At 50.6% G+C, this 26,890-nt stretch overlaps 1 protein-coding gene across 1 annotated transcript in view; it reads left to right on the top strand.

The window, feature by feature from the left end:
* The first annotated feature begins 1,221 nt into the window (after positions 1 to 1,221).
* The window catches only part of Sim2 (SIM bHLH transcription factor 2), a 41,380-nt gene continuing 15,711 nt past the window's right edge, over positions 1,222 to 26,890 (top strand). The window contains exons 1-6 of the mRNA XM_038346324.1: positions 1,222 to 1,396; positions 9,313 to 9,395; positions 12,110 to 12,199; positions 20,527 to 20,635; positions 22,141 to 22,226; positions 25,277 to 25,476. Coding sequence (XP_038202252.1) covers positions 1,222 to 1,396; positions 9,313 to 9,395; positions 12,110 to 12,199; positions 20,527 to 20,635; positions 22,141 to 22,226; positions 25,277 to 25,476 — 743 coding nt within the window. The remainder of the gene's footprint in view (positions 1,397 to 9,312; positions 9,396 to 12,109; positions 12,200 to 20,526; positions 20,636 to 22,140; positions 22,227 to 25,276; positions 25,477 to 26,890) is intronic.

Raw genomic sequence — 26,890 nt, 5'->3', positions numbered from 1 at the left:
CCAGGGTGTTTCTAAAAGAGAAAGGGCGGAAAGGTCACTTCGGTGCATGTGTGTCTGTGGATGAGTGGTGTGTGTGTGTGTGTGTGTGTGTGTGTGTGTGTGTGTGTGTGATTTTTTTCCCCTCGGGCGACCCCCTTTAGGCCTGTGACCCAAGAAAGGTGCGAGTGTGAGACCAGCTGCAGGATTGGTCCTCCCTGCAGGGCACTTGGCCAGCTGTTTGCGCCGCCTCTTCTGGGCCGCTCCCGCGGGTGACCTGCCTGGAGCCACCGTGGAAGCCACTGCACCCCTCCCTTCTTCCTCCTTCGCCGTACCTGGCCTCCCATCCTTGAGCCTAGGTCCTGCCACTCATCCTCCCGGGCGGGTAGAAACGGAAGCTCACCCTGTGAGCTCTCCCCGACTTACCCCCAGCACGGGAGCGCGCGGGTTTCTCACGGGACAGTCCCTGGAGGTGGCGACGCGGTGGCGCGCAGGCGACTCCCTGGCCGCAGCGGGGTCGGAGGCTAGACTCACCACCCCCGCTGCGGCCCCTCCCCCCTGCCCCCCTCCCCCGGGCTGCACAGCACGGCCCAGCGCTCCGCCCGAAGGCGGGTCCGCCATAAACAAACGCAGCTCGGTCGCACGTGGACCGCGGAGCAGCTGCGTCTGGCCACAGATCGCGGGCTCCGGACGCCGGGGCTCCAGACACCCGGAGTCGCCGGGAAGGATAGGATAGCGCAGCAAGCTCAGGCTTGGCCCGGGCCGTTGCCACCTCGCTCGGCTCCGCTCCCGCCCCATGGCTCCGCTGCGGCCGCCGCCGCAGCCGTTGCTGCCTTTGCGTTCTGAGGGCCTTCGCCGCAGCGGGTGCAAGCCCTCCTTTAAGGGCTAAACAGGATCGCCGACAGCTCACCCGCACACTACATCCCCAGGAAGGTCGACACCCAAAGGCTGGAGAAGAGGAGAAAGAGTGAGCAGAAAGCAGGACTCAGGTCCACACGGGACAGTCCGTCCCCCTGGCTCAGCAGAGAGCGGGGCTGCGCAGCTGGTTTGCGACAGACTCAGTGCTGGCGACTGTGCAGGAGCCGCTCCGTCCTCCACGCCGGTCCCTCTCACCTGCGGGAGTCCTATACCCTCGGACTCACCTGACCCCTGGCGTCCCCATCCCTATCCCGGCTGCCGCGGCCGGAGCCGGACTCCGCGGGCCTGGAGCGCGGCGAGGGCTAATATGCCCAGAGCCGAGGCGCGATGAAGGAGAAGTCCAAAAATGCAGCCAAAACCAGGAGGGAGAAGGAAAATGGCGAGTTTTATGAGCTGGCCAAGTTGCTCCCGCTGCCATCGGCCATCACCTCGCAGCTGGACAAAGCGTCCATCATCCGACTCACCACCAGCTACCTGAAGATGCGCGCAGTCTTCCCGGAAGGTGAGGCTGCAGGTGGGCGTCCGGGGACGCGGTATATGTGTGTGTGTGGGGGGGGGGTGGCGGGTGCGCGCAAAAAGGAGGCTGCGGCGTGGCCGCGGGAGAAGCCCACGCGCCGCAGCTACTGTGGCAGTGTCTCGGAGAGGACGCGCTTGCAGTTTCGACGAGGGCCGGAGCTAAGGTAGACGGACGGACGAGGCTGCGCCCGGCCAGGCGATCCAATCACCTCTTAGTTCCGCGCAGAGTGGGGGGAAAAAATCAAGCGTTATCCCTGGGTTGGTGATTGCCAAGCTGGCACCGGCACGCTCTTTCATTTGGGTTGTTCTTTTTCCTTCCTTTCCTGGTCTCTCTCTTCTCACCTTCCTCCCTTTCTGAACTTCCTTCCAATACCAGTTCAGTCTGGTCTTTCTCCCTTTCTCTTTCTCTCTGTCCAGTATAATTTTATTTCCTTTTCCCTTTTCCTTACTTTTTTCTCGCCTCTGCTTTGGGTTTGTTTTTTGTTTGTTTGTTTGTTTTGTTTTCGGTTTTTTCCCATCTCTTCTTTCCTTTTCTGCTGGCGGCAGGGGACCTCGCTGCTCTGCCTTCCACAAGAGGTTGGATGCACAGCAAGGCGCAGGCACCCCATTTGTGAGCAGTGGGGCCTTCAGATCCGAGCCTCTTCGGATCACTCTTCCAACTCGCCTCCCTTTGCTCTGGGAAACGATAATATGAACAGGAGACAAGAGATTGGATGAGCCAGGACATAGCCGGAAAGAAAAAGGGATTATTTCAAAAGCGGCTGGCCGGCCTGAGTGTAACATTTTAGGATTTAGAAGTGCTACAGTGAGCAATGGTCACTGGGCCGAGCTCTCTCCTGTCGACTCCGGTTGTAAGAAATAGCGGCCTACTAGATGGGCCCTCTACAGTGGGCACCCAAGGGTGACAGGGGGCTGGATCAGACACCACAGAGAAGCAGGTCTCTCAGGTCTGGGGCCCGGCCGAGGGATCCGACGCTGTCGGAAAGCGCTGGCTCTGAGGCCTGTTGCCTCCAGGATCTCCGGGCTCCGGGACTGGCAGTGCGGAGCAGGCCTCTTGGAGAGCCAGTGCCGGGGAAGGAAGACAGGCTTTGAAAGGCCGTCGCCCCGGTGGCGACAGGTGTCCCTCGGTCACAGGACTTCTCCATTAGTATTGTTTACAGCCGGGCGCTGTACCCGAAATCGGTAAGCCGCCTCTGCGGCTACCACCCGCAAAGTTGCTATTTCCTTTGTCTGAGTCTTAGTTGAATTTTCATCCACTGCAGTGGTGGAGCTCGGCGGTCTTGTCCGCTGGTGCAGCTTCGATCCTCGCCGCGGGGCCCGGTAGTAAGTGCCGGCGGACTCGGAGCACCCAGGAGCCGGAGTGGCCAGAGGGTGGCTGTCCCCTTCTTTCCCGCCCGGCTTAGAGAGCTCTTGTTCCCGAACCCGACTGTCCTAAAAACCTACTCAGCTGGGCCCAAGGAACGCTCCTCAGGATTTCTCCCTTTGTGCGGGAAGCTGTTGGTCTGGGATCGCTAGTCATTACGGCCAATCCTGAGCCCTTTGGCCCGAGAAGTAGAGATGATTTCCCTGCTGCATGAAGCTTCGGGGAAAAGGTGAAAAAAAAATCGAACTGAGTTTTATAACGGCAGCTTTTCCTTAGCCTCCTTTCCTCCCGGAAAGAGTCGTGTTTTCTGGTGTTCTGCGATCAGCCTTCATATCCGCATGCTACAAAATAGGTGTGGAACTCAGGCCTCCAGCCTCGACCAGCCCTACTGGGTTTTTAAAAATGACAAAGAAATCATCAAAAGAGTAAATGGTCTTTTATCAATGAATTCGAACAAACCAGGGGGAGGCCCGGGTGAACAGGACTAACTAACTGTAAGTTATTCTTGTTTGGGAGCTGACCAGCATAGACTACCAAATCCCAGACAGTGTTGTGTGGGAGGTACAGAGGCCATTTAAGCAAGCTCTCGTCTGGGAGGCATGAGAAGGCACTTGGCTGGATCTTGGGTCCCTGCAGGAGTGGGCGGTCTGTGGGTGCTGCCCTGAGCAACTGTTTCGAGTGCGTTGTTCGGATGATGCCGGATTGAGTGGCCACCTCTGCCTCCTAGAAGGTGACTTAGAAGGGGTGGTACTCCCTGAAGGGGTCAGCCCGGAGTCATTTGGCTCTAGAAATTTTTGGAAGTGGCTCTGAAATTGTGGGTCCAAGGTGAGGAAAGGGAAATGACCTAACCCCTCACCCATCTCCTGAAATACTGTGGAAGAAATGCCCGTTAGAAAAGGGGCAGCCTAGGGTCTAAGGAGCTTGCACGCCCGCTCACCCTCTGGGTAATACCTTTTCTGGCTCAGCAGTTAGGAAGCCTGGAGTCTCTCACAAAGCGCGAGGTCTTGTCTTTTGAAGTACCTCTGTTATACAGACTGAATTACTCCCTTTTCCCAAGGCAGTTCTCCCTGTAATCCATTTAACCTGCTTTGGGAGAACCCCCGATCTGTTAAGGACTACTGTGCTGATCTAGACTGTGGCTCTCAGGAAGTCTGGTCAGGGCAGTCCCGGGCACTAACGAGATCTTTAGATCAGTTCTCCCATAAAAAGGATTCTGAGCAAGAATCCATCGGCTGAACACAGGTTTGCTCTGAGCAAGGGTGTTTATTGGGTAAAGGAGAATCTAGAAGACAAATTTGAGAAATGAAGTATGGTATAATACCTCAGAGGACCCTCCTCCTAGCTGCGGAAAGAAAGGCTAAAGAGGGATAGGCCAGCGGTCCAGCTAATGCTAGTAACTGGCGGGCCTGTAATGGAGACCACAGGAAAGAGAAACCGGGAAGGGTCGGGCAGCAAGCTGGAGAAGTCCCTTCGTTTGAGCAATGCTTTCCATTTTTGCGATCTCCGTAAACCGGGCCCATTGAGAACTCCGTGTTCCTGTAGCATTGTTGTGGGTGCAAGTGAGAGAAAACACAAGGGAGCCTTGCAACAGAACCAGAAGCCCACTTCACCACTGTGCTGCCCACAAACCCTTGAATGGCAAGGAGGCAGGGCAGCATGTCATGTCTAAAGTTCCTCCACTTTCTACCCATTTTGTTCCAATGCTAAACTGATATGGGAGGTAAGCAGGGTAGGGAGGGCAGCTCAGCAGAGAAGAAGGCCTAGGATTCTGGAAGGCGGGACACATCCTGTTAGGTAACTCGGAGTGGTGCAGCCTAAGCTCTGCTGGGTAACCTGGCCCAGCCCCTAGAGGCGCTTTGAAATATGGGGTAGACCCTGCAGAGGGTGCCCAGTTTCTACCAGCCAGCCCCAGAGCCACCACTGCTATGGATTCCACCACCATCTAAGAGAGCCCAGAGCAGGCTTCCTGTTAGCGGGTAAGGGTGTTCCCTCTGGATCCAGCACTCTACTCCTGGCAGGAGAGACTGGCCCAAGGCTCCGGACCGAGTCTCCTCTCCTGTCCCCCGTTTCCATGTTGGGGGGAGGGTGGAGAGGCATGGGCGTCTTATCCCAGTGTACCAACAAGAAAGCAGCACACACACACACACACACACACACACACACACAGGGGGGGGGTGTTCACAGCCTGAAATACGCCAGTGGCTGGATTCTTTGGGGTTTAAATTCACTTGCACACAGCTCCTCACCTCTCTATCAAAATACCCGGCAGGACTGAACTGATTGGGTCATGCTTCCTTGGGTCAAAATGATTTGATTTTGAGACTTTGCAGAGGACACTCTTGCCCTATACCTATATGGAATTATAGATCCCGGAGGCTGTTTCCTATGGAAATCCAAAAACATGTACTGTATTTTTAAGGCCAACATTTTAAGAGTAATATAGGTTTTTGTTTGTCTTTACAACCTTCTCCCTATCTTCACTTTGAAACTTGAGCTTACATGTTGGTGTGGTCTCTGCCACTGGTGCAGTCCTTGACTTTGGAGAGGGGACTGGCATCTGGCATGCTGCAGAGTAAGAAGCTGTAGGTGGGAACGCAGCTCTCTGAAAGGTCGCTTTCTCCCAGAGGTGGCTCATAGGGCTTTATCCTACACTTAATAGGGCTATTTATTTATTCAGCCTTAGAGGGCCTTTGCCTTGGTGTCAGAGACTGTACACTCTAGCCTGTGGTGGGATGCCCAAGTCTTGAAGCCAACCCCTTCCTTGTCCCACAATCCAGTAGATGGCCACCCAGCTTTAAAGACCCACTGTTCAGTTATACTCTGTGCATGGTCCACCTTGGACACCTGATCTGAAATGGGGGTACCAGGAGGAGCTTTTTCAGGGACCTGGAGAGATCAGAAGGACTCTAAGGGGGTGGCACTAGTGACCTGGGGACAATTTAGGGGTGCATTGTCTATCCAGGAGGCGTATTAGAGGCACTAACTGGGAAAGCAAGCCAGAGGTCTAAATCTCACCCTGCATAGGCTGTGGCCCTAGTGACTGCCTAGCGAGTGCTGAACCTGATGCTGGGCAAGGATTCCTGGTGGTGCTTAGGTCCATGTGGATACTGTGGGGGGTGGGTGGTAGCAGGGCTTAGGCGACTCCTGTAGCCGTGCCCTTGAATAAAGGGGTTGGCTCCTTGCCCCTACCCATTTTGACTGACCTCCCCAGAAACCTGCCCTCTCCCTGACTCTATAGGAGTGATAATTGGGAGAGGGGAGGACGAGGGACTATGGGGTACTGATGGATTACACCGCAGACACCGGGCTCAAGACAAAGCTCTCTAACTTAGTCCTGAGACAAGCCATTTACAATGGAGGTTAGAGCTCCTGGGGTAGTCTGAAGATCAGGAGGAGATAGTGCCTTAAACAATGGCGGGAGGAAAATAGGCCTCCTGGAGAGGAGGCTCCCTGACTGCGGTGTTATGCTCTCTTCTCTTCTTTCTTTGCAAGGGTGGGGGTCAGGCAGACCCCCAGAAGGAGGGAGGTATTAACACCATTATATTTTCACAAGATCCCTGTGAAGGGTTTCTGTGCCACCACTTTTAGACACTCAGTGTTGAGGGGTGAGAGAGAATGGATGTGGGACCGCAGTTTTCACCCAGCCCAGACCCCCATCTTCCTGACCAGGAGAATCCTGCTTATTGGTACAGTTGTATCTGTCCTTGCCCCTGAGTTGCAAGTGGGCAGCCAGCCTCCCAGTGAGAAACTAATGTCCCTTCCTGCTCTAAATATCTTGTTTGTGGTCCAGTGTTTGTGGTCTGTGGCTCATGTCTGGAGGTACCCCCAAGAGCCTGGCTGAGACCCCCATAGTTGCTCATAAGTTGTTTGTTGACCAAGAGGCCAAGAGAGGAGGGAGTCTACTTAGCTTCTTGATGCCCGTGGTCTGCTGGTGTTTAAACTGAAGGCCAAGAAGTGTGGGGCCAAGGACCCCAGGATAGCAGAGGAGAAATCACTAGAAATGGGCATGTGGCCTTAGCTCCCCCTCAAGTGGTCTCGGCAACTTCTCTCTGAGGTCTCACTATGGGACCTGGTCTTCTATCTGGGGACTCTCAGCTTGTCTTGCAGAGGGAAGCCCAATATTAAGTCTGGGAAACTGCAGGTCGGGGGTTGGGTTGAGCTCTCTTCCTGGGGACCACCACTAACTCTGAACTCTGGGGCAGCCCATCCCAGTCTTCAACTCCGCCCCCCACTCTTCAGATAACTACCTAAATCCCTTGGTTGGGTCTAGATAAGGGGTATTCCCCTTGTGCTTCAGTTTTTGGGAGCATATGTAGCTTTTTCCAGCAGCAAGCCTCCTCTCCTCACGACAAACCTTACTTTATTCCGGCTCTAAGTTCAGCCCAAATTATACTTTTATGGGCTGAGTGAGAAGACCTCTCCTGTAGCGGCTCTAATGGAACAGCTGGCAGAGCCACTGCTGTGGGATGAGGTGGTTGTGTGTGTGGGGGGGGGCAGGGGAGTGGAGGAATTGTCCCATTGCAGCCCAGACACCTCTGCCAGATCCAAAGGAGTCACGTTTTTGAGAAGGTACAGGAAAATCATAGTGATGTACAAAAACATCCAGGTATCTGAACTATACCGAAATCGTCCTATGTGTCCAGGGCCCTCCCCTGCTGGTTGTGGAGACAGGACCTCCACAGGTTTCTGAGGAAGCCGGACCATGAAGGCGCCTAGTTGGGAGGTCATTTCCAAACGAGAAGGGTCCCTGAAGATTCACTCAGGGAGAAGTCAGAAATATTGCAGGGTGGCAGGGAGGGGCAGAGGGAGGTCAAGGGGTCAAAGATGGTTTCATGGCTGGAACACAACCCAAACTCAGGAAGGACCCAGAGGCAGAGGAGGTGGCAATCTCTGGTATTCATCTGTCCGTCTCAGCAACTGGATTTCCTAGATCCTAATTGGTTCTTCTCAGCGAGCCTCCGGGGATTTTTACACTTGGTTCTTTCCAAGGCTGTCCCAGTGGGGTTAAAGGCCTGATGCCCAGCTTTTCTCTTCACAAAACGAAGTACCTAGCCTGAAGCTAACTTTGCTGGGGGTGGGGGTTTCCATGTGTGGGTGTGTGGAGAGAAGCTGATTTAGAACCATCCTTGCTCCTACGTGGAGGCTCAGGGACCAGGGATAATGAGCTGTATCTTTGCTTTGCACTGGGAGATAAGTGTAAATTAGCCTCTTCTCTGTGAAGACCTAAATGGGATCAGAAACTAGAGCTTACCCCTTTCTTTAGTTTCCAAGTGGTTAACAGGAATCCTGTACCGGACTTCGGGTATGTTTTCTATTTCCTAGGTTGAAGGCTCAGAGGCCACGTGTCAGCGGCGGTGACTCTTAGGGAACCGTCCCTAGGGGGTTGGCAGCCACGCGATTTGCTAAAGCAGACCAGGATGCCTGCTCAGAGTGTCCAGCCTTATCGTGTGGTCCCTGACCTGTGGCCTCCCGCACTGAAGGCGCTCAGGCAGAAAGAGATTTGGTCTAGCCTGCAATTCCCCGGAGAATGCGCCTACCGGGTCTTTGGCTCACCCCATCAGAGAAACAGGCGTGAACAACACGGTGTGGGGTGGAGGCTCGCAGAGACTCCGGTCACCTGCCTTCCTCTGCGGGGTCACAGCAGCTGGAGCGGGGGCGTGAGAAGAGGGAGATAGGGAAGGGCCGGGCTCCCTCTTCCCAGGTGCACTCTGGGGTGGAAGGGAGAAGGTGGAAAACCTCAGATCTTAAGGGATTCCGGTAGGTGGAGGTGATGGTTGTGTGATTGTGTGAGAACAGACAAGTGCCCCCAAAAGCCACCCGAGTGTACCTGGAACTCTGGAATCAAAGAGGATTGAGTTCCCTCCCGCGAGGCTGTGGGCGCCCAGAAGACAGAGGGTCAAACGACCTGGTGATCTTTGCGGGCTGCACAGGGTAGGGGTGGGAGGAGGGCCTGAGCGCAGGTCCTGGGGGAGTATTTACTGGTCAAATCGATACCCCCTGTTTGGCTCCGAGGATGGCCAATTTCAAAAGCAGATTAGATTACTTTGTGGCATTTCAAACAAAACGGCAATTTCAGAGCCATGAGCACTTGGGCGACCCTCGGGGGCGGTGGATCCGGTGGGCTTCGGGAGCGAAGCTGGGGGGGGGAGAGGGACGGGACCCGGGAAGTTTGTCTTCGGTCTTTGGGGTTTTGTTTCTGTTTGTTTGCCCCCCTCCCCGTGGATTTGTTTTCTGTTTTGTTTGTTTGTTTTTAAAGACGGGGGTTTCTCTGTGCAGCTCAGGCTATTCCGAACTCATTCTTAAACCAGCCTGGCCTCGAACTCAGAGACCCTCCCTAGTGCTAGGATTAAAGGCACGCGCCACAACGTCCGGATGCTAGGCTTTGGGTTTTGAGTTTTGAGTCAGCAGGACTCAGGAGCAGGGCGGCCCGTAGAGGTCGGAGCTGGGGCGTGCGGGCTGCGGGGTTCCACGTGTCTGGCCTGGAACCCTAGCGGCTATGGATGCTGCGGTTAAATATCTGCTTTATTCCCTTGTCCCAGGTCTAGGAGACGCGTGGGGACAGCCGAGCAGAACAGGGCCCCTGGACAGCGTGGCCAGAGAGCTGGGATCCCATTTGCTTCAGGTAGAGCCACCGGGACTCGCGTGGTGTCAGATGTGGGGAGGTATTTCCCGAGGCGCCCCCAGGTCGTAAAGACGCGGGGCAAAGGAACCTGGGGTGCCTCTGGTGCAGAGTGCAGAGTCAGGTCAGCGTTATGAACACCCTGCACCCCACCAGCAATGCAGGAGTGTCTAGTCACCCAAGCCCTGGAACACACGGAGCCGGATTGGATCCTTGGCTCTTCCGCTTCGCCTTGAGGCAGACCTGAGCGGGCCCTGGAGACTAAGCGGGAGTGACTGCAGTTCGCACACAGAGCGCCCCAGCTCCCTAGCTCCGCGGAAGTAGAGATAACAGAGGCAGTAAGCGAATCTTTGACTCTCCTTGGTTCCTCAACCCCACGCCAGGTTCTTTTAAAAACTTTTTTACTTCGCTGAACCCCTACCCCCAGCTCTCTCCATTTTATTCTGCGCGGGAACTTGAGGACAGGGAAGTTATAAGAGGTAGTAGCCACGAGGTCGCAAACACAATTGGTCCAGTTCTGTGGTCCCCATCAATAACCCAGATTTGGGGCGTCCTCCGGGGCCATCTGTCTCGGAGTTCTTGCTTGTTTTGGGGTCAGGCACTAGATTCCCCAGAGCCCTACGTGGCTACTTCGGCTTTATGCAGGCCTTGGCCTTGCGGTTGGGGCTGGGTAGCCCTGGCGCCCGCGGCGGCCGCTTCCACATCCGCGGCTAGGGTAGCTGAGGACAGCGCCACCTCCCTCGCATCTCAAATGCGGTTCTCAGAATCCCATCAAGGACGCAATTCATTTCCCCCCACTCCTGTCATTTGTCTCTGCCATCGAAAAATGCCCACTGATGGCTACTTTGCATTTCCTTCTTCTATTTTGTGTTTTCTTTGAAAATGTTCACGGAAGGCCCTAGTGGTCGGAGAGACTGAGATAAGCGAGCAACACAAATGCCCAGCTCCTTGAAAACCTTTGCTTCAAACCCGGGGTGTGACCTAAAACCCGAACACCCCCGGGTAAGAGAGGATGGGGAGGGGAGCCGTATTTGGAACCTGAAGCTTTCACAGCCTCAGCTGAGGCGGCAGAGTGGGGTGGCAGCCGGGGGTCTGCGCCCTCGCGAACGCTGGGAGCTCACTTGCAGCCAGAACCGGCTGTTTGCTGTTTTCGTATTCCAAACTCCTTCACACTGTGACATTCACATCAGGAACAACTAAGACCTAGGTACCTAGAAGAAACCCAGTGGGTAAAATGAGCGTTCCTACAAAAGTCTTCCGTGGGTAATTCCTGTGGGGGTGACGCTCCACACTTCCCTCTGAGAACAGGATATTTTGTTTTTTTTGGTAAGCTACTGCTGGCAACTTTCATTTTTTTAATCGTAACGTTAAAAACTTCCGCTCATTTCCTTAGATGCAGTGAGAGATCCATTTGGTATTTTCTTAAGTGAATTTGGAGTCCAGCATCTAGATCAGAACGTTAGAAACTGATTTTTGGTTTTCATAACTGAAATGTCACCGATTCCACTAGGAAAATACTACATAGCTGAGTTAAAACGGGACCGACTTTTTTTTAAAGTGACTTTACCGTTAGTGTAATGAAGGCAATAGCAGGTTCGATGGCAAAGAATGTGCAAACTATGTGCTATAGCAGGATGTAAAGATACCTTCGTTTTATTTCCACAGCATCCTTTTTTAACATCCCAACCCCTTTGAAGGACTGTTTTTGAAGAAACTCAGCAGTAATCTGCTTTCAATTACATGCTGTAAAAATAGAATTTGTAGCCAGAAATTAATTTGGAATATTTTTATGAGTACACACTGTGAGTTATATAGTGCTTTAAAAAACTTTATTTCCCCCTTTTTTGAGGATTCCTGATCTTAAAATATGAATGAGTAAATACAATACAGTTTCTTCTTTTCAAAAAGTGTGTAGTCTTTTTGTTCTTCTTGGTGCTGCTTTCTTTTGCTGTCTGAATCACTTTTTACAATCTCACGTTATTTCTGGAGGGTTAGCCAGCTCAGACAGAAATCAGAATTTCATTGGAGCCGTTTTCATTTTTCAGAAATTGATACCTTTTTCCTCTCTGACTTTGGCAAAGGTCATTTGATCTCTTTCAAAGTCTAAATGCTTGATTCTGTAGACACGGTCTGGTAGAATAATCGGACATATTGTTTTATTTTCTGGCGAATGGCAATGGTAGGAATTTATTATTCAAATGGTACTTAGGGGTAACTAGAAAACTGTGGCAAATAAAGTGTTGGTCCTAGTGGTATAAGCGACTGCCAGTTCCCACATTAAGTCGTCTGTAGAGCAGTGGATGCTCCCCTAAGAGCCATAGAACACCGGATCCATTCTAAGTGCTGAAATAAGCCCAAACAATAAAGCCACGACGTTCCAACTGAGCGGGTTATGATATCTCAGACAGTTTGCGTCCTTCTATAATGTGGACGTAAGATTGCTTTAAAAGTGCTTTGAGAGCCTTGGAGAGCCTACCTTAGGAAGTAGGCAAGCAGCATTACCTGCAGTGCTTAGAGCCCTGGGTTTTTAGTTCATCGTATAACAAATATGCACATGTATAGTGTTGCGGGGGGGGGGGGGGGGAGGTGTGGCATGCCTGCTTAGCAAACACTACCTCTCATAAAGCTACACCCCTCAGCCCTTCTCCTCCGGCCCAGTGTCTTCTGGTTGCTGGAATCTACCTACATTCTCTTACGCTGACACTTTCTCTTTACAGACTCTGGATGGCTTTGTTTTTGTGGTGGCCTCTGATGGCAAAATCATGTATATATCTGAGACTGCTTCTGTCCATCTAGGCTTGTCTCAGGTAGGTACTGCCGATTCTGTGGGTCCGCTGAAACAGTAAATGTTAAGTTGTGACTGTTTCCCCAACCAGGAATGACTCTGTTTAAGGTCTGCTTTTATGTCTGAGCACAGTCCATAATTGTAACCCCCCCCCCCAGGATATTACACGGGGGCTCCTCTCGTGACATTTATGTACCTACTTTCTTTCTGTTTTGAGTTAATATCGGTCTGTCTCAACTGTGGTCAGCCCTGTTCTGAGATTTTGCCAGATTTCCTGACCTGTCATTTAGCAATATGAAGTCCAAAAGGAGCATCCCCCTCCCCCAGGGGGATCCTTCTGTGCTTGCTCACTGTCTGCACGTGATATTAGGTGTGGCTGAGGACCAAAAGGAAACCTCTTTCAATGGGTTTTGTGTGACATGTGCACTGGAGGGACGGAAGGGAAGGGGCCCGACTCAGGGGTTGTTCCTGTGGAATTCAGGGTCATTTTTCCTGAGTTTTTTTTTTTTTTTCCAGGTCAGTGGTTGTTTCGGTCGAGCATTTTATAGGGCCTCTGATAGAAAGTCACAGCCAGCTCGCCACTACTGTGCCAGGTCCTGGTTTCTTTAGAACTTTCCCAGAGTGCCATTCCTTAGAGCAAGGAGGTGGGCTCAGCCAGAGTGCCATTCCTTAGAGCAAGGAGGTGGGCTCAGCTTGCCGGTCCCCAGAGAGTTTGCTAGATGGGAGAGGTTGAAAGGTCACTCCTGTTCACTCCATTCATGGCTCACGGTGACAAGTCACATTTTAAAAAATGTGTTCTTTGACCAATTTCACGTGTGTATATAATGCATCCGACGACTCTCTCCCTACACCCCCTCCTGTCTCCCTCACTTCAGAACCAACGCCTTTCCTCCACTCCTGTCTTTTTTGTTTTGTTCTGTGACCCACTGTGATTGACTGGAGCCTTCGGTGTGACTGCTAGCTTCAAGTTATTCACTGGAGCCTGGTGGAGTCATCAGTGAGTAGACAGGCAATGACTCCCCTTCTCTCAGTGATCAATAGCCAATAGTTCAGCAGGGAGGGGCGGGGCCTCCAAGCCCCTCCCTCACCCATGCTCACATTCCAGCCTGTGGATTCCCCCCTTCCACAGTGCTCCTGAGCCTAAGTGGCGGTGGTACAGACATTCTGTTTAGGGCTGAGAGGTCAATGCTACTCATTCGCTTGAGCAGTCGTGTTCCTGTGAAGTGGCCACCTCTCGGTGCAAAGAGAAGGTCCACCCCCCAGCCCCACCCATCGAGGCTGAGGGGAACATTTGTCTATGGCCACAAACATGAATATTAGAAACTCACTGGGAAGTCAGGTTTTTTTGTTTTTGGTTTTTCGAGACAGGGTTTCTCTGTGTAATAGTCCCAGCTGTCCTGGAACTCTCTTTGTAGACCAGGCTGGCCTTGAACTCACAGAGAACCGCCCGCCTCTGCCTCCCAAGTGCTGGGATTAAAGACCTGCGCCATCACTGCCCTGCAAGGGAAGTTCCTGTTTTTATAGAGCAGGAACTAAATGTTTCTCTCTGTTATGAGCTGTCAGTGTAACCAACCGATGGTGGAGGACTCTAGAATTAGTGATAATAAGATGGAGAATAGGAGAAACGTGGAGACTCTGGACTGCCGGCTTCTCCCTGTAGTTAGGCAAAAATGAACCATTTTCATTGAAAGGAAAAAAAATCACCAAGTTTGGAAACCACTAATGGTAGAATTCCTTTTGTTTTTCCATCAAGCAACGCATTTTGAAACATTTCGTGACTGGTGTGTAACTTCCTCCTGTGCATCCCCTGCTCCTGTCGGAGGGGGTCTGTGCCTCTGTGTTGTTCAAGCAAAGTCAGTGATGTACATCACAGTTGGGCTCCTCCTTTCTCCCTCCCTCTCTCCCTCCTTTCCTTCACCTCCTCCCCTCCACTGCTTCTTCTCCTCTTCTTCCTCCCCTCTTCTTTAAAAAGTGAGGCCAGCTCTTCTGAATACAGCACATTAAGGCTCAAGTCTTGTACCTCGTACTTGTAAGACTGGAAATACTGTTGACAACATGAAATTTACTGTCTGTAGGGCTGGGAACCGAGCTCGGTGCTAGAGCACAGACTGCACTGAGGTCCCAGGTTCAATCCCCAAAACAGGAAAGAAGGAAGGGAGAGAGGGAGGGGGGCTTGTGGTTATTTTTCTATGAGTTTCTAGATCATTATTGCACGCAGAACCAGCCAGGGCCCTTTAGCTGTACCTAGACTGGTTTATTCTCCTGACTTGATCTGTGGTCAGAGAACTTTGATCAGATTATTTTTCACTTTTATTTGTAATTTGTAAAATTGCCGTTAGTCCTACAATAATGTCATAAATGCAACAAAACATTTCATGCCGGTTTAGGCTGACTGCTCAGCAATCTTTTAAAATAACAAAGTTACTAATATTGGATATTAAACCTAGATCTGAGCTCCCTCAAAGTCAAAACAACAAAAGAGGATCAGTTATATAGTTTTCATTGGACTCAAGGTCTGGGAACATGATTTTAATAATTTAAATATTAAAATAATGCCACTGACCCTCTCTCAAGGCACAGATTGAATAAACAACTTGTGATTGATTGACAACTTCATTTGAACCCAGGTGCAGAGTCCTTTTGTGGACGCTTGTTAGGACTGTTCTGGTATCTGGAACATGCTGGCACAGCCTAGGTCCCGGGGTATCCCCTTCTTCCAGTAGGTGGCTGGCTCCACCAGCCGGCTTCTCCTGGTCATTTTTCTCTTTCCATGTGGGACATGGGATGGACTGACAATGAATACTCTAATTAAGAATAATTAAGAATAATTAAGAATAGCCACAGTGTGGGCCAGGTGACAACCTGATTAGCTCCACAGGGGAAAGCTGGGCCACCACATGAGTTGTGGATCATGTTTCCTTTTGATCAGGCTCAGAAACAAAACTTAGTAGCACTGCTTTTGAAAGGGGACAGGGCTTCATGCTACTATGTTGCAAGAAGGTTGGAGGAGGGTGCCTTTTGATGATGTATCCCCAGAAAAAAGGGCAGTTTAAACAGCGTGAAGCCAAATCAGAGTAGAGGGAGGGACCACAAGACTCTCTGAGCGAGCTGCAGAACAACTGGTCTCTTCCTTCTGAAGTGATGCTGTGAGCCCCAGTCAGTGGTTCCAAGACACAGTAAGGCTGCTGCATGAGACCCTTGTTGTTGTCTGGAGCTATCTATGGTGAGCTATTTAAATAAGCAACAGCAAATCTGCTCCCAAACCCGTCTCCTGCTCATGATTAACACCACAGAGGGGAAGCTAGGCAGATCAGAGCTGCAGTTTTTTCTGCCTTCTTTACTTAAATAGTGAACAGAAGTATTGAATGGGATACTGTGCCAACTACATGTTTAAAAACATGTTTTGCATGCTGAGTGGTGGTGGCACACACCTTTAATCCCAGCAATCGTGAGGCAGAGGCAGGAGGATCTCTGAATTTGAGGACAGCCAGGACTACACAGAGAAACCCTGTCGCTATATATATATATATATATATATATATATATATATATATATATATATAATCATCCTTTGGGTTATTTCTGTAATTACCCAGATGTGAAGCCAATATGACAAACATTCATATTATTAAGTTTATGTAAAGATGCTTCTTAAATAAGATCATCAGAGATACAGGTGTTGGGGTTGGGATGTAGCTCAGTGGTGAGCATGTGGCATGAGGCCCTGGGTTCAGTCCCCAGAACAGCAAAATAAAATAAAGTCTCATCAGTTAGACTTTAGCGAGCAAGCTTAGTGACCCTGGTAATGCCTCTGATGAAGGACAGCGGAGTCATTCACAGCTCCTACTTCCATGGTGCCAACCCTCTGTGTTCACAGACCTTACAGTGACGTCATCCGAGTAGATGATGTCGCTGTGGAGTCCAGGTTACTCTCAGCAGTAGAGGGACTACAGGGAGCACAGTTCTCATGAACCACAGCTGTGCGAAAGCTCAGAAAGGGATTACTCTGTCAGAATGGTCTAGAGGAGGCAAAACAGCCCTTCGTGCGTAGGAAGTCCATCTCCATTTAAAGCCCATTATTACATTCTAAAAATAAATGGTAGAATAAGAAATCTATTTCTAAGCCAGGCGGTGGTGGCGCACGCCTATAATCCCAGCACTCGGGAGGCAGAGACAGGCGGATCTCTGTGAGTTCCAGGCCAGCCTGGTCTACAGAGCAAGTTCCAGGACAGGCCCCAAAGTTACAGAGAAAGCCTGCCTCAAAAAACAAAACAAACAAAAAAAATCAAAAAAGAAATCTATTTCTTAGGGGAGAATTTATTCCTTTATTTTGACTTTCTATTAGCAAACAAATGTAACAACTACTGCCAAATTCTGGTTTTAAAAGGACAGAAACAATCACACGTGAGCCATGTCCTCAGCCCAGCTCCAAGTGTGGAAATAGAGACCCTTTGGGTCCAAAGTCTACTCCGTGTTTGTGCTCATACATAAAACATATGGACATGCCTAAGGTAGCTGGATGGGTTTGGGGGGACATCTTTATCTGTGAACATTTATTAAAGGACTCTCTCCCTCCTTTCTTCCCTCCCTCCCCTCTTCCTTCAATTGTTAATATAATAATTTTACTTATGTTTGATGATGGGAAAATAGCTGTGTATACATTTGAAATACCCATATGGTTTAAATATAACTAACTTAGGTTACACAGTGTCTAGGTAACTAACACTCATTTTCAAAGACATGTGCACATATGTGAAATAGCTGTTTATGGTGCACATAAAGAAGAATGCAATATTTGAGAAGGACGCCAGATAGTGGCCAATAAAATTAGCAGCCATGGCGCTGAGGGACACAGACAGATCCCCTTTACTTTGAGGATAAAAGGCAGCATCATGTTTGTTTACATAGCTGAACCCTAAAGCTCAAACCATCTCAATTTAAAGTGCTTCATCTGTTATACTCAGCAAAACGGCCAGCAGAGCCGTGCACATCTCCCAGGGGCCTAGTGACTCTGCCTCTCCACATAGAATCTGTCCCTTGGTGTGAACTTATCATATCAGCTTTCTGGGCAGGAAGAAGCCATTCAGCAAAGCAATAAAAAGCTCTTAGCAGAAACGCCATGGCTTTTGCAGTCGGCAGGGCTTTACCAATTCTAAAATATCACATTGACGTTCTGTTTCAGTAAGGCTGAGATATGAGACCTGGGAAGTTTCATCGAGACATACACATATCTACATATATATATACATATATATACATACATACATATATATATACATACATATATATATATTGGGGGGCTGGGGTGAAAGAGCCACGTTTTTTTTTTCAGTATTCAAAAGCACAAGTACATATATAAATACAGGAAACACCACGTCAACCATAATTTTGAGTTAAGGTCAGCACTGTTATATATGACTCCATATTTTTTCCGTGAAGACATTTCCGTTGTTTGAAGGCAATGGGGCTTCCTGGATGGCCTTAGAGTTATCCCATTCATATTTTTTAATTATTTATTTTAATTTTTTTTCTTTCTTTTTTCTTTTTCAAGACATTGTTTCTCTGTGTAACAGTCCTAACTGTCCTGGAACTTGCTTTGTAGACCAGGCTGACCTCGAACTCACTGAGATCCATCTGCCTCTGCTTCCTGAGTGCAGGGATTAAAGGCTTGCACCACCTCTGCCTGGCTCTATTTGTGTTATAATGAACCCCAGAGCTCAAAAGACCAAGTCCTTCATCCACAAATCTTGGCTTGCTTTGAGCTCAACCCCTTTCATGAGAACAGGAGCTTTGAGAGCAGAGGACACAGTTTTATTAAAACGCAGGACTGTTCTGAAATCGCACTGGCAGGGAAGGCGTTGTCTGCAAAGAGACATCACTTGTGCATGTTACTGTTTTTCCAAACAGAACTTCAACCAAGTGTGAATGCTCACTTCCTTCTAAAACAGCAAGTAAGAGAAAAGTAATTGGACAATATAAAATCCACCCTTGTCTCTGGTTTATTTTGTTTTTTAAAATAAGCCTTGAAATTCGGGAGTGGGGTAGGGTGAGAATAGACAGGGAAGGAAGGAAAATCAGAAGGAGCCAGCCTGTCAACTGCCTTCACAGTGAACTCCCCCTTCAGAGAAAGGTAATGTTCCTGTCTCAAACAGCAGGCTTTAGGGTGGCTGGTCTATTCAAACCTTTTAGGGATTAACAAGAATTTCATGCAAGAAAACCCATTCATTTTTATTTTTTAGTGAAATCTAGCCAGGGAGACAGCTCAGTGGTAAAGGTGTTTGTCACCAAAAAGCTTAATCTTCAGTCAGGTGGTGGTGATATATGCCTTTAATCTCAGCACTCAGGAGGCAGAAGCAGGTGAATCTCTGTGAGTTCAAGGCCAGCCTGGTCTACAAGAGCTAGTTCCAGGACAGGCTCCAAAGCTACAGAGAAACTTTGTCTAGAAAAAACCGAACCAAACCAAACCAAACCAACCAACCAAACCAACAAACAAAACCCCCAAAACTTAATCTTCAGGCGAGTTCAAGCCCCAGAACCCACTTCGTGCAAGGAGAGAACCAAATCCAAAATGTTGTCCTCTGGCCTCCCCATGTGTGCATGCCTCCCCAACACACACACACACACACATACACATGACACACACACACACACGACACACACACACACACGACACACACACACAAATAAACAAGTAACCGATGGTCAATGTAATTTGAAGATGTTGAAGTCATGCGGTATATTTTCACATAGGCAGATCTGCATGCGGTGGGCTGCGAAGTCTTGGGTTGGAGTGGGAGGGTTAAATGGGTGGGTGGCAGGGTGAAGTCCTGCGCTTGGACTTCCCATTGCTGTTTGCATAGAATTAGAAGGAAAGACCCCACGAGCAATATAGGAAATAGAACGGTGGATGCAATGGGGTGGGGGGAGATTTAGGATTGTAATTTATGTCAAAAGGCAAAGGAACTCTCCCATCTTGAGGAACTGGAAGTGCTGGCTAGGAAGGATGGGGAAAACAGTCACCTCTTCATGGTTTCGTGGCCAAGCGCTGGAGCTGGACGCTAACGTGAAGCTGTGGGTCCCGGCAAGTCACTAAGCTGTTTCCTGGGGTGGCACAGTAGTCAGGGTCACCCCTGGACAGATGGTCCTGCGACCTACAGCAAGGATCTCTGGGTGTACCCGCAGAGGCCGGGGACAGCTCCAGCGACACAGCCTCTCTCTGTCGTCTTGATCTGCCCTCTGCCTGGGCACGGCTGAGAATTCAGATCCAACTAAGGTTCTCACCACCCTAGGGCACTTTCCCTGTGAGTTTCTCCCATCACTGGCTGGACGTTGAAGTCCACTGCCTCTGTTGGAATTAATATCACCACTCCTGCCCCCCCCTCCCCAGTAATACTGGGTATTAACTTAATGTGATTGTTGGTCTCCCTCAACTCTTTTGATTATAGCTCTAAATATAAGACCCATTATCACCGCATGAAAGTCTGCTCCTCAGCCCTGTTGTGTCCATGTGTGGCCTCGAGGCCTGCTGTGGAGTCCCTGTGGGTGTGTCTGGGAGTTGGTGATGCCCAAATGTTGAGATAGCCACTTTAAGAAGTAACTGCAGTATCCTGTTGCCTCAGCCCTGCCCCCTCAGGTCATAGTTCATGCCAAGGGACACAGCCACACCCTGGTCACCCACAGGGATAAGCAGTCAGCTTGGACCAGGAGGGTCAGAGACACATTCCTGGCAATACCCGGGAGCTCTGGCGGTGCCTGGGGCATGCTTCAGTGCTGATACAGAAGGGGCCTTTGTTTGAGTGGCAAGGGAGTCCTCCTCCATGGTTCCCAGCTGGTCAGCCTCTGAGTGGCTGTGGCTCTCCAGGGGGGTGCAGAAGGCCCAAGGCAGCTGGTCTCCAGCTGGTCATTCCGCTCACACAGCACGTAGAGCCTCAGCTTGCGTCTGTTTGGAGATGTTCTCTGTCTGGAGGACACTGCTCAGGCTTCTCTCCATGGTGCCGCTTCCACCCTTCAGTTTATCCTCCTCCCGTGTACCTCTTCTGCTCAGACTCCCTGGCAGCTCAAGCCTGTGCTCTTGGCCTTTCCCGGGGGTGGGGGTGGAGGGACAGTCCAGAGCCCTACAAACTGGAGCATGTTTCTACCTCTGCATTTGGCCAAGGCATGAGCTGTAAAGAGAGACGCAAGTCCTGCCCCTGGCACCGTGTGAGCCTGCGGCACACCCGGCCTGTCCTCTCGCCCCTTGCACCCACCCCAGAAACCGATGATGTTTGCACCCACCCTGGAGAGACGGATAATGTTTGCACCCACCCCAGAGAGACCCGTGATGCTTCTGATCCTTCCCTCCCTCTGCAGGTGGAGCTCACAGGCAACAGTATTTATGAGTACATCCATCCTTCCGACCACGATGAGATGACCGCAGTGCTCACGGCCCACCCGCCGCTCCACCATCATCTGCTCCAAGGTTCGTCCTCTACCCCGCAGGAGACCAGAGTGAAGACCAGGCTCTCGCTCCAAGAAGCGGGTTTCTTCCCAGCGGGCTGGGTTTGGGTCAGGCTAACAGCGGCACCCACCCAACGTGTGTAGCTATACTTACGCGCAGGAGCTGCTTGCTAACCATGGATCAAGACCATGGCTTTGTGCATGCTGGCTGAGTACTACATCACTTTGTCCTTGGCTTGCCTCTGCTTCACCGACATCATGTAGACCCTACTGCATGCCATAGCTGTTCAGCATTGGGTCACAGCCTGTCCCCCTCACATGCCCCTGGTTTAAAATCCCAGTGCTGTCTATCAAGAGTCTAAGACTAGCCCGCTGTTTCTGAGGACAGAATCAAGGGTTGGAGAATGTGAGATACCAGGGGGAAATTACATGGGTGTAATTTAGATGCCGTTTAGCATTTTGTTTGCGTGTGATTGGAGGCTTTCAGCCACACTGGGGTCATTCGAGCCTTGGCTTTGTTACCACAGACATTGCACAAATGTCAAAATATTTATGCGGAGATACTTGGAAACTTACTGAGTGATGAAGCCCGTGACTGACTCTTAATTTAATGCACTAAATGGGCAGATAGTTATACTCATATTGCCATGTTTAAATATTTTGGGTAATCCTTTGCCCCACGTAGCTGGTTTCTTTTGTAATCTATGTTATGCACTTGGAAGCATTCTAAGCAGGGACTTTAGGTTGTGTGCCATGGCACAGGTTGGGTCAGAAGCCCTGGGCATCACACACACGCCTCCTTAAATTACAACCGTGATGAGTGCTAGGAAGGTACTCAGCTTTTCCCAGAGGCCCTGGCCTTCCAGCTCTCCCAGCACGCAGCCTCGTGAGGCGTGCCGGCTGGGTCTCCTGTGTACCTGGGGCTACAGTTCCAGCATGATCAAAATTTTTCTGAGTGGGGGCTGGAAAAGGAAGGAAGGAAAAGGCCAGTAGATGACTCAGCAGTAAAGGTTGAGCCATGATGGGGGAGCCCTGGTAAAGACTTGGGGAAGGGTGGTCCATCTTATCTGGCTATGGTGTCTCAGGGCCCACCATGTACTTGACAAGGGGTGCACGTGTCTGGGTCCCTCTGTCAGGGACAGGGGCTAAGTTGTTGCTGGTTTTCAGTACCTGCTGCTTTGAAGGAAGTTAGACACTTCTGGGCCTATCCAAGAGATAAAGCAGCCACCGTGGCACCCAGTTTCTCTGTGACAAGAGGGAGTAAGACGTCACCCTGTCAGGCATCTTAGAGACCCGCCGGTTTCAGAGGCTGTCGCGATGGTCATGGTTCGGGCTGCTTTTCTTCAAAGTTTGGGCAACCGCACCAGGATAAGCAAGAGCTATTGCCCTCCCCACTCAGATTCTGGTTGTTGGCCGAGCTCTCTGGGTCAGGGTCTGGCCATGGATGGGGAGGTCCCTGGCTGCTGTGTCTGGTTGCTGGGGAAGCAGGCAGGACGCCTGCCTGTCTAACGATGCTTCTGCTTTCAGAGTACGAGATAGAGAGGTCTTTCTTTCTTCGAATGAAGTGCGTCCTGGCGAAAAGAAACGCAGGCCTGACGTGCAGTGGATACAAGGTACACGGGGCTCCTGGGGGGTGGGGGTGGGGACAGCTGGCAGGGTCTTCTCTGCAGTGGATACAAGGTACACGGGGCTCCTGGGGGGTGGGGACAGCTGGCAGGGTCTTCTCTGCAGTGGATACAAGGTACACGGGGCTCCTGGGGGTGGGGGGACAGCTGGCAGGGTCTTCTCTGTGCATCTTATGTTCTGCTTCACACTTGAGGCAGGAGAGGGTTGAGGGAATCCACCATGTCCCCTCTGTCAGGACAGAAGTACTGAGCAAGGCTCAGGGTGGATTATGAGCCCAAAGATCTCACACTTTACACGGATGCTCCAGGCCGGTTGGGTTTCATCCTATAAGACCAGGATTGCAGCGGCTTAGCATAATCCACGAGTTCCACTTTGCTTGCCACGGGGCGGGGGGTGGGGGGGAGGGAGCTCCACTAGACCAGCGGCCCCTTGTGTCTGTTAAATGTTCATCCTCATCCCGGGGCGGGATTCCAGGCAGCAGTGAGCAGTTGCTTTATGGGGACGTTACTCTTACTACTGGAATGTCCAAACTAAATCCGGTACCCAGGGTGGTGTTCCACAATAATCGTCGAGGCCTGCCCACGTGCCAAGCTGTGCCGTCTCTGTGGTACCACATCCAATGGGTCATCTTGGCCTTCTGAAGGGAACGATACTGGCCTTAGTGCATCTTCAAGAATGGGAGGCAAATGGAGAAGCGATAGGGTGCCCAGGGGAGCAGCCCAGCTGGGACTTCCAAGCCCAGCCCGTGTTTCCCCCTGGTTGACCTTATCCACCAAACAGTGCCACTTGCTGAGGTTAATTCTGGAATCTAGGACTATGTGACTAGTTGGCAAGCCCCCAGTGTTAGAGACAGTCATTTCCAGGTAGGGGGGTGGGTTCTAGACAACCTGCCAGGGATCCCTGCAGACCCTTCACCCAGTTCCTCGCCTTCTCCCTGAGTCTCCTGTGCTGTTTTTTCCTGCAGGGAGAATGGGAGGCTTTGTACCATTGCTACTCTGGGGCTGGAGGCAGCTAAGCTGGCACGCCCTTCTCACTTGCCCCTTGGAAAAGGAGGAAGATGGGCTTGGGTGCTATGAGGCTCTGGTGCCTTTAGCTTCTCTTTGTGGAACACCCCTCTTCAAGCTCTTGGCGCCCCTCTCAGCCCAGCGTCTTCCCGCCAGTGACTTCTTCCTTTGACCCCACTCTTCACTTTTATCATATGCAGTTACTTTCGGCTGGGATTAAACCTAGGGCCTCACAGCCACCAGGCAAACACTACCACCGAGTTCACCCACATCTCATGCTTCCCAGTTGGAAGACTCCTTGAGCCAAGGCAGGAAGCCCATAGCTCTACCCGAACCCGACAATGCATTCTCCAGGAGGCCCTGGGCTTTACTCGTATCTGCTGCTTGTCAGCTGTCTAACAGAAATCCACAACTAATGTGTCTGTCTTGTCCTCAACTGACCCATCAGGAAAGTGGGAGAAGAGGCTAGAATGGTTTTAAGACTTCCTCCAGCTCTGTAAATCTGTGAGTCCTGTAGAGGGAGCTTTTGAAAAGAGCAGCTGTGTGGGCTGTGGATGTAGCCCAGCTGGTAGAGTGTTTGCCTAGGACACAGGAAGTCCCGGGTTCGATCCCCAGCACCCCATAAATTGGGTGTGGTAGTGAATGGCTGTAACCACAGCACTTGGGGGTGGAGGCAGGACAAGTTCAAGGTCATATTCCTGTATGTTGTGAGTCTGAGCTAGCTTAGGCTACCTGAGACCTGGAGGGGTAGGGTGTGGGGATAGAGATAGAGAGACAGAAACAGAGAGCTAAGGACTCAGATGACCACTGTTTTAGCATTCCTGATCCTCGTAGGATTTCTTTTTTTTTTTAATATTTATTTATTTATTATGTATACAATATTCTGTCTGTGTGTATATCTGCAGGCCAGAAGAGGGAACCATACCCCATTACAGATGGTTGTGAGCCACCATGTGGTTGCTGGGAATTGAACTCAGGACCTTTGGAAGAACAAGCAATGCTCTTAACCTCTGAGCCATCTCTCCAGCCCTAGGATTTCATATGTTTAAATGGCAAACACACTTATTCAACTGAGGATGTAACATGATTCAGGGGCCTCCAGGTACCTTATTTGCCCTGGGAACTATATGACCCCCTCTAGTGTAGTCTTTGGTTCTCTAACTATTGAGAGGGCTTCTCTTCAAGAGTGGAGTAGATACTCTGGCTTATTATTTATTTTTATTTGTTTATTTAAGTCTTGTTTCTCTGTGTAGCTCTGGCTGTCTGTCCTGGAACTTGCTCTGTAGATCAGGCTGGCCTTGAACTTACAGAGATCTACCTGCCTCTGTCTCCTGAGTACTGGGCTTAAAGGTGTGTGCCACCACTGTCTGGTGGCTTGTTGCTTCTTAAAATTATAATTATAAACAAATTTAAAGTCACATCCATAAAAAAAATAATAAAGTCACATCCATTGGCCTAGGAAGATGTCTCAGTTGGTAAGGCCCTTGCCATGTAGGCACAAAGAGCAGAGTTTGGATTCCTGGCACTGGCCAATACAATTTAAATGAATACAGATTTTTCTGAGAGAATTTTTAATCCCCTGGAGTGTTGATAGCATGTTGGGTGATAGAAATGTCAGGTTCAATCCAGTGGAAGTTGGAAAATGTTTTCATTACAGGCAAGCATTCGTAGGAGGGCACCTAGTTCCCTAGCATGTCTTTGCTGTGTTCTGGAGTCAAACTTGGCCATGAGTTTACATTCAAGGCCCTCATGTATTAGTGAGCGTGGATCTGGGGCATTCTTCCTGTGCACCTGACTGGACAGAAAATGCTTGTTTCTTTAGGACATTGTTTCTTAAGGCAGAGCCGGAGATCCTTTCCCCAGAGCAGCGAATCAGGCATCGTCAGCGTGTTCACAAAATAACTATGCAGAAAATGGGCTGAAGAATGTTCTAGCTCTTAAAACACACACACACACACACACACACACACACACACACACACACGCCTAAGCCAAGAGCGGCGCTGCCCTCTGAGTCTGTGCTCTCTTCCCAGGTCATCCACTGCAGCGGCTACTTGAAGATCAGGCAGTATATGCTGGACATGTCCCTGTATGACTCCTGCTACCAGATCGTGGGGCTGGTGGCCGTGGGCCAGTCGCTGCCGCCCAGTGCCATCACGGAGATCAAGCTGCACAGCAACATGTTCATGTTCAGGGCCAGCCTTGACCTGAAGCTCATCTTCCTGGATTCCAGGTGAATCGGCACTTACTGTGACCGTTGCTGTGACGTCCTGGAAGGTCCGAGGGGTGGGAACCGGTCCTGGAGAGCTGCGTATTACTTAGGCAAACTATAACAAGAAGTAAACGCTGCTAAGAGTACGGATTAGCCAGGGGTTAGTCATGAAGGGAGAGGGTTCGCAACAGACAGGACGCAGGGACTTGAATTAATTACCTAACATTTGAACCATCGTACAAGCTCGTGGTGAGAATGTCTGTTATGATGTGGGAGAGCCCTTCTTCCTTCCTTCCTTCCTTCCTTCCTTTGTTCTTCCCCTCCTTCTTCCTTCTCTCCTTCCTTGCCCTCCTCCCTTCTTCCCTCCCTTCCTCTCTCCCTCCCTCCCTTTTTCCTTCCCTCTCTCCCTTCATCCCTTCCTTCTTCCCCTCCTTTCTTCTCCCCTTCCCTTCCTTCCTTCCTTTCCTCCCTCCCTCCCTCCCACCCTTCTTCCTTCTTTCTTTCCTTTCATTAGTTCTTCCTTCCTCCCCCAACTTCTCACTTCCTCTTGAGATAGGGTCTCAATGTCGGCCAGGCTGGTCTAAGATTCACTATGCCTCTGAGGGTGACCTTGAGAATATCCAGTCCTCCTGCCTCCTCTGGAGTGCTGGATGACAGACAGGAACCATCACCCTTTGTTTTCCTTTTCCCTTCCTGAAGGGTTTAAGCTCTCCATCTCTCCACCACACTGATAGGACTTTGGGACAAAAGATTTTCCATTCCGCTCCCTTTGTGAAGCTCCTACCTCTGTGATAGACATCTTAAGTCAGTGGGGAGAGCAGACAGGTCACCTTCCCTGGCTTCCCAGGAGGGAGTCCTAACTACTGCTTGTGCACACTGTGTCAATGTTTGGCTGGGGAAGGGAGGGCGAATGAGGCAGAAGCGTGGTTTTGTTCCTGAAGGTCTTGCTGGAGCTGCCTCTGACCTTACCCAGAGTGTGCTCCAGGGCTCCAGAGTTAAACGATTTGTGTTTGCTTGTTTGTTTGTTTGTTTTGAAACAGGGTCTCAAACAGGACAGCCCTGGCTGCCCTGGAACTCAGTCTGTAGACCAGCCTGACCTCAAACTCACAGAGCCCTGCCTGCCTCTGCCTCCCCTGCCCTGGTCTTAAAGGCGTGTGCTGTCACGCCTGTCCTTGAAATTTTACTGTTTAATTGACAGCTGGTAGTTATATTTTTATGAGACACCTGCAGGGTTTACTACACTTTCTAGAATGTCCCCAGTCTGCACAGATCTTGAGGCCTTAGCGGGTGGGGCCTCTTCCTCTGTGCTTCCAGAAAATGTCTGTCAGTCACACCAACTGCTTGATACATAAAAGTCTTCCAAAGGTGAACATAGACAACAGATCTGGAGCAGATAAAAACTCAAAGTCTCACACGCCTGCCAGGCTGTGGCACC

The sequence above is a fragment of the Arvicola amphibius genome, chromosome 10, assembly GCF_903992535.2.
Source record: "Arvicola amphibius chromosome 10, mArvAmp1.2, whole genome shotgun sequence".
In the NCBI taxonomy this organism is placed as follows: Eukaryota; Metazoa; Chordata; class Mammalia; order Rodentia; family Cricetidae; genus Arvicola; species Arvicola amphibius.
This window is presented reverse-complemented; position numbering and strand designations above follow the sequence as displayed.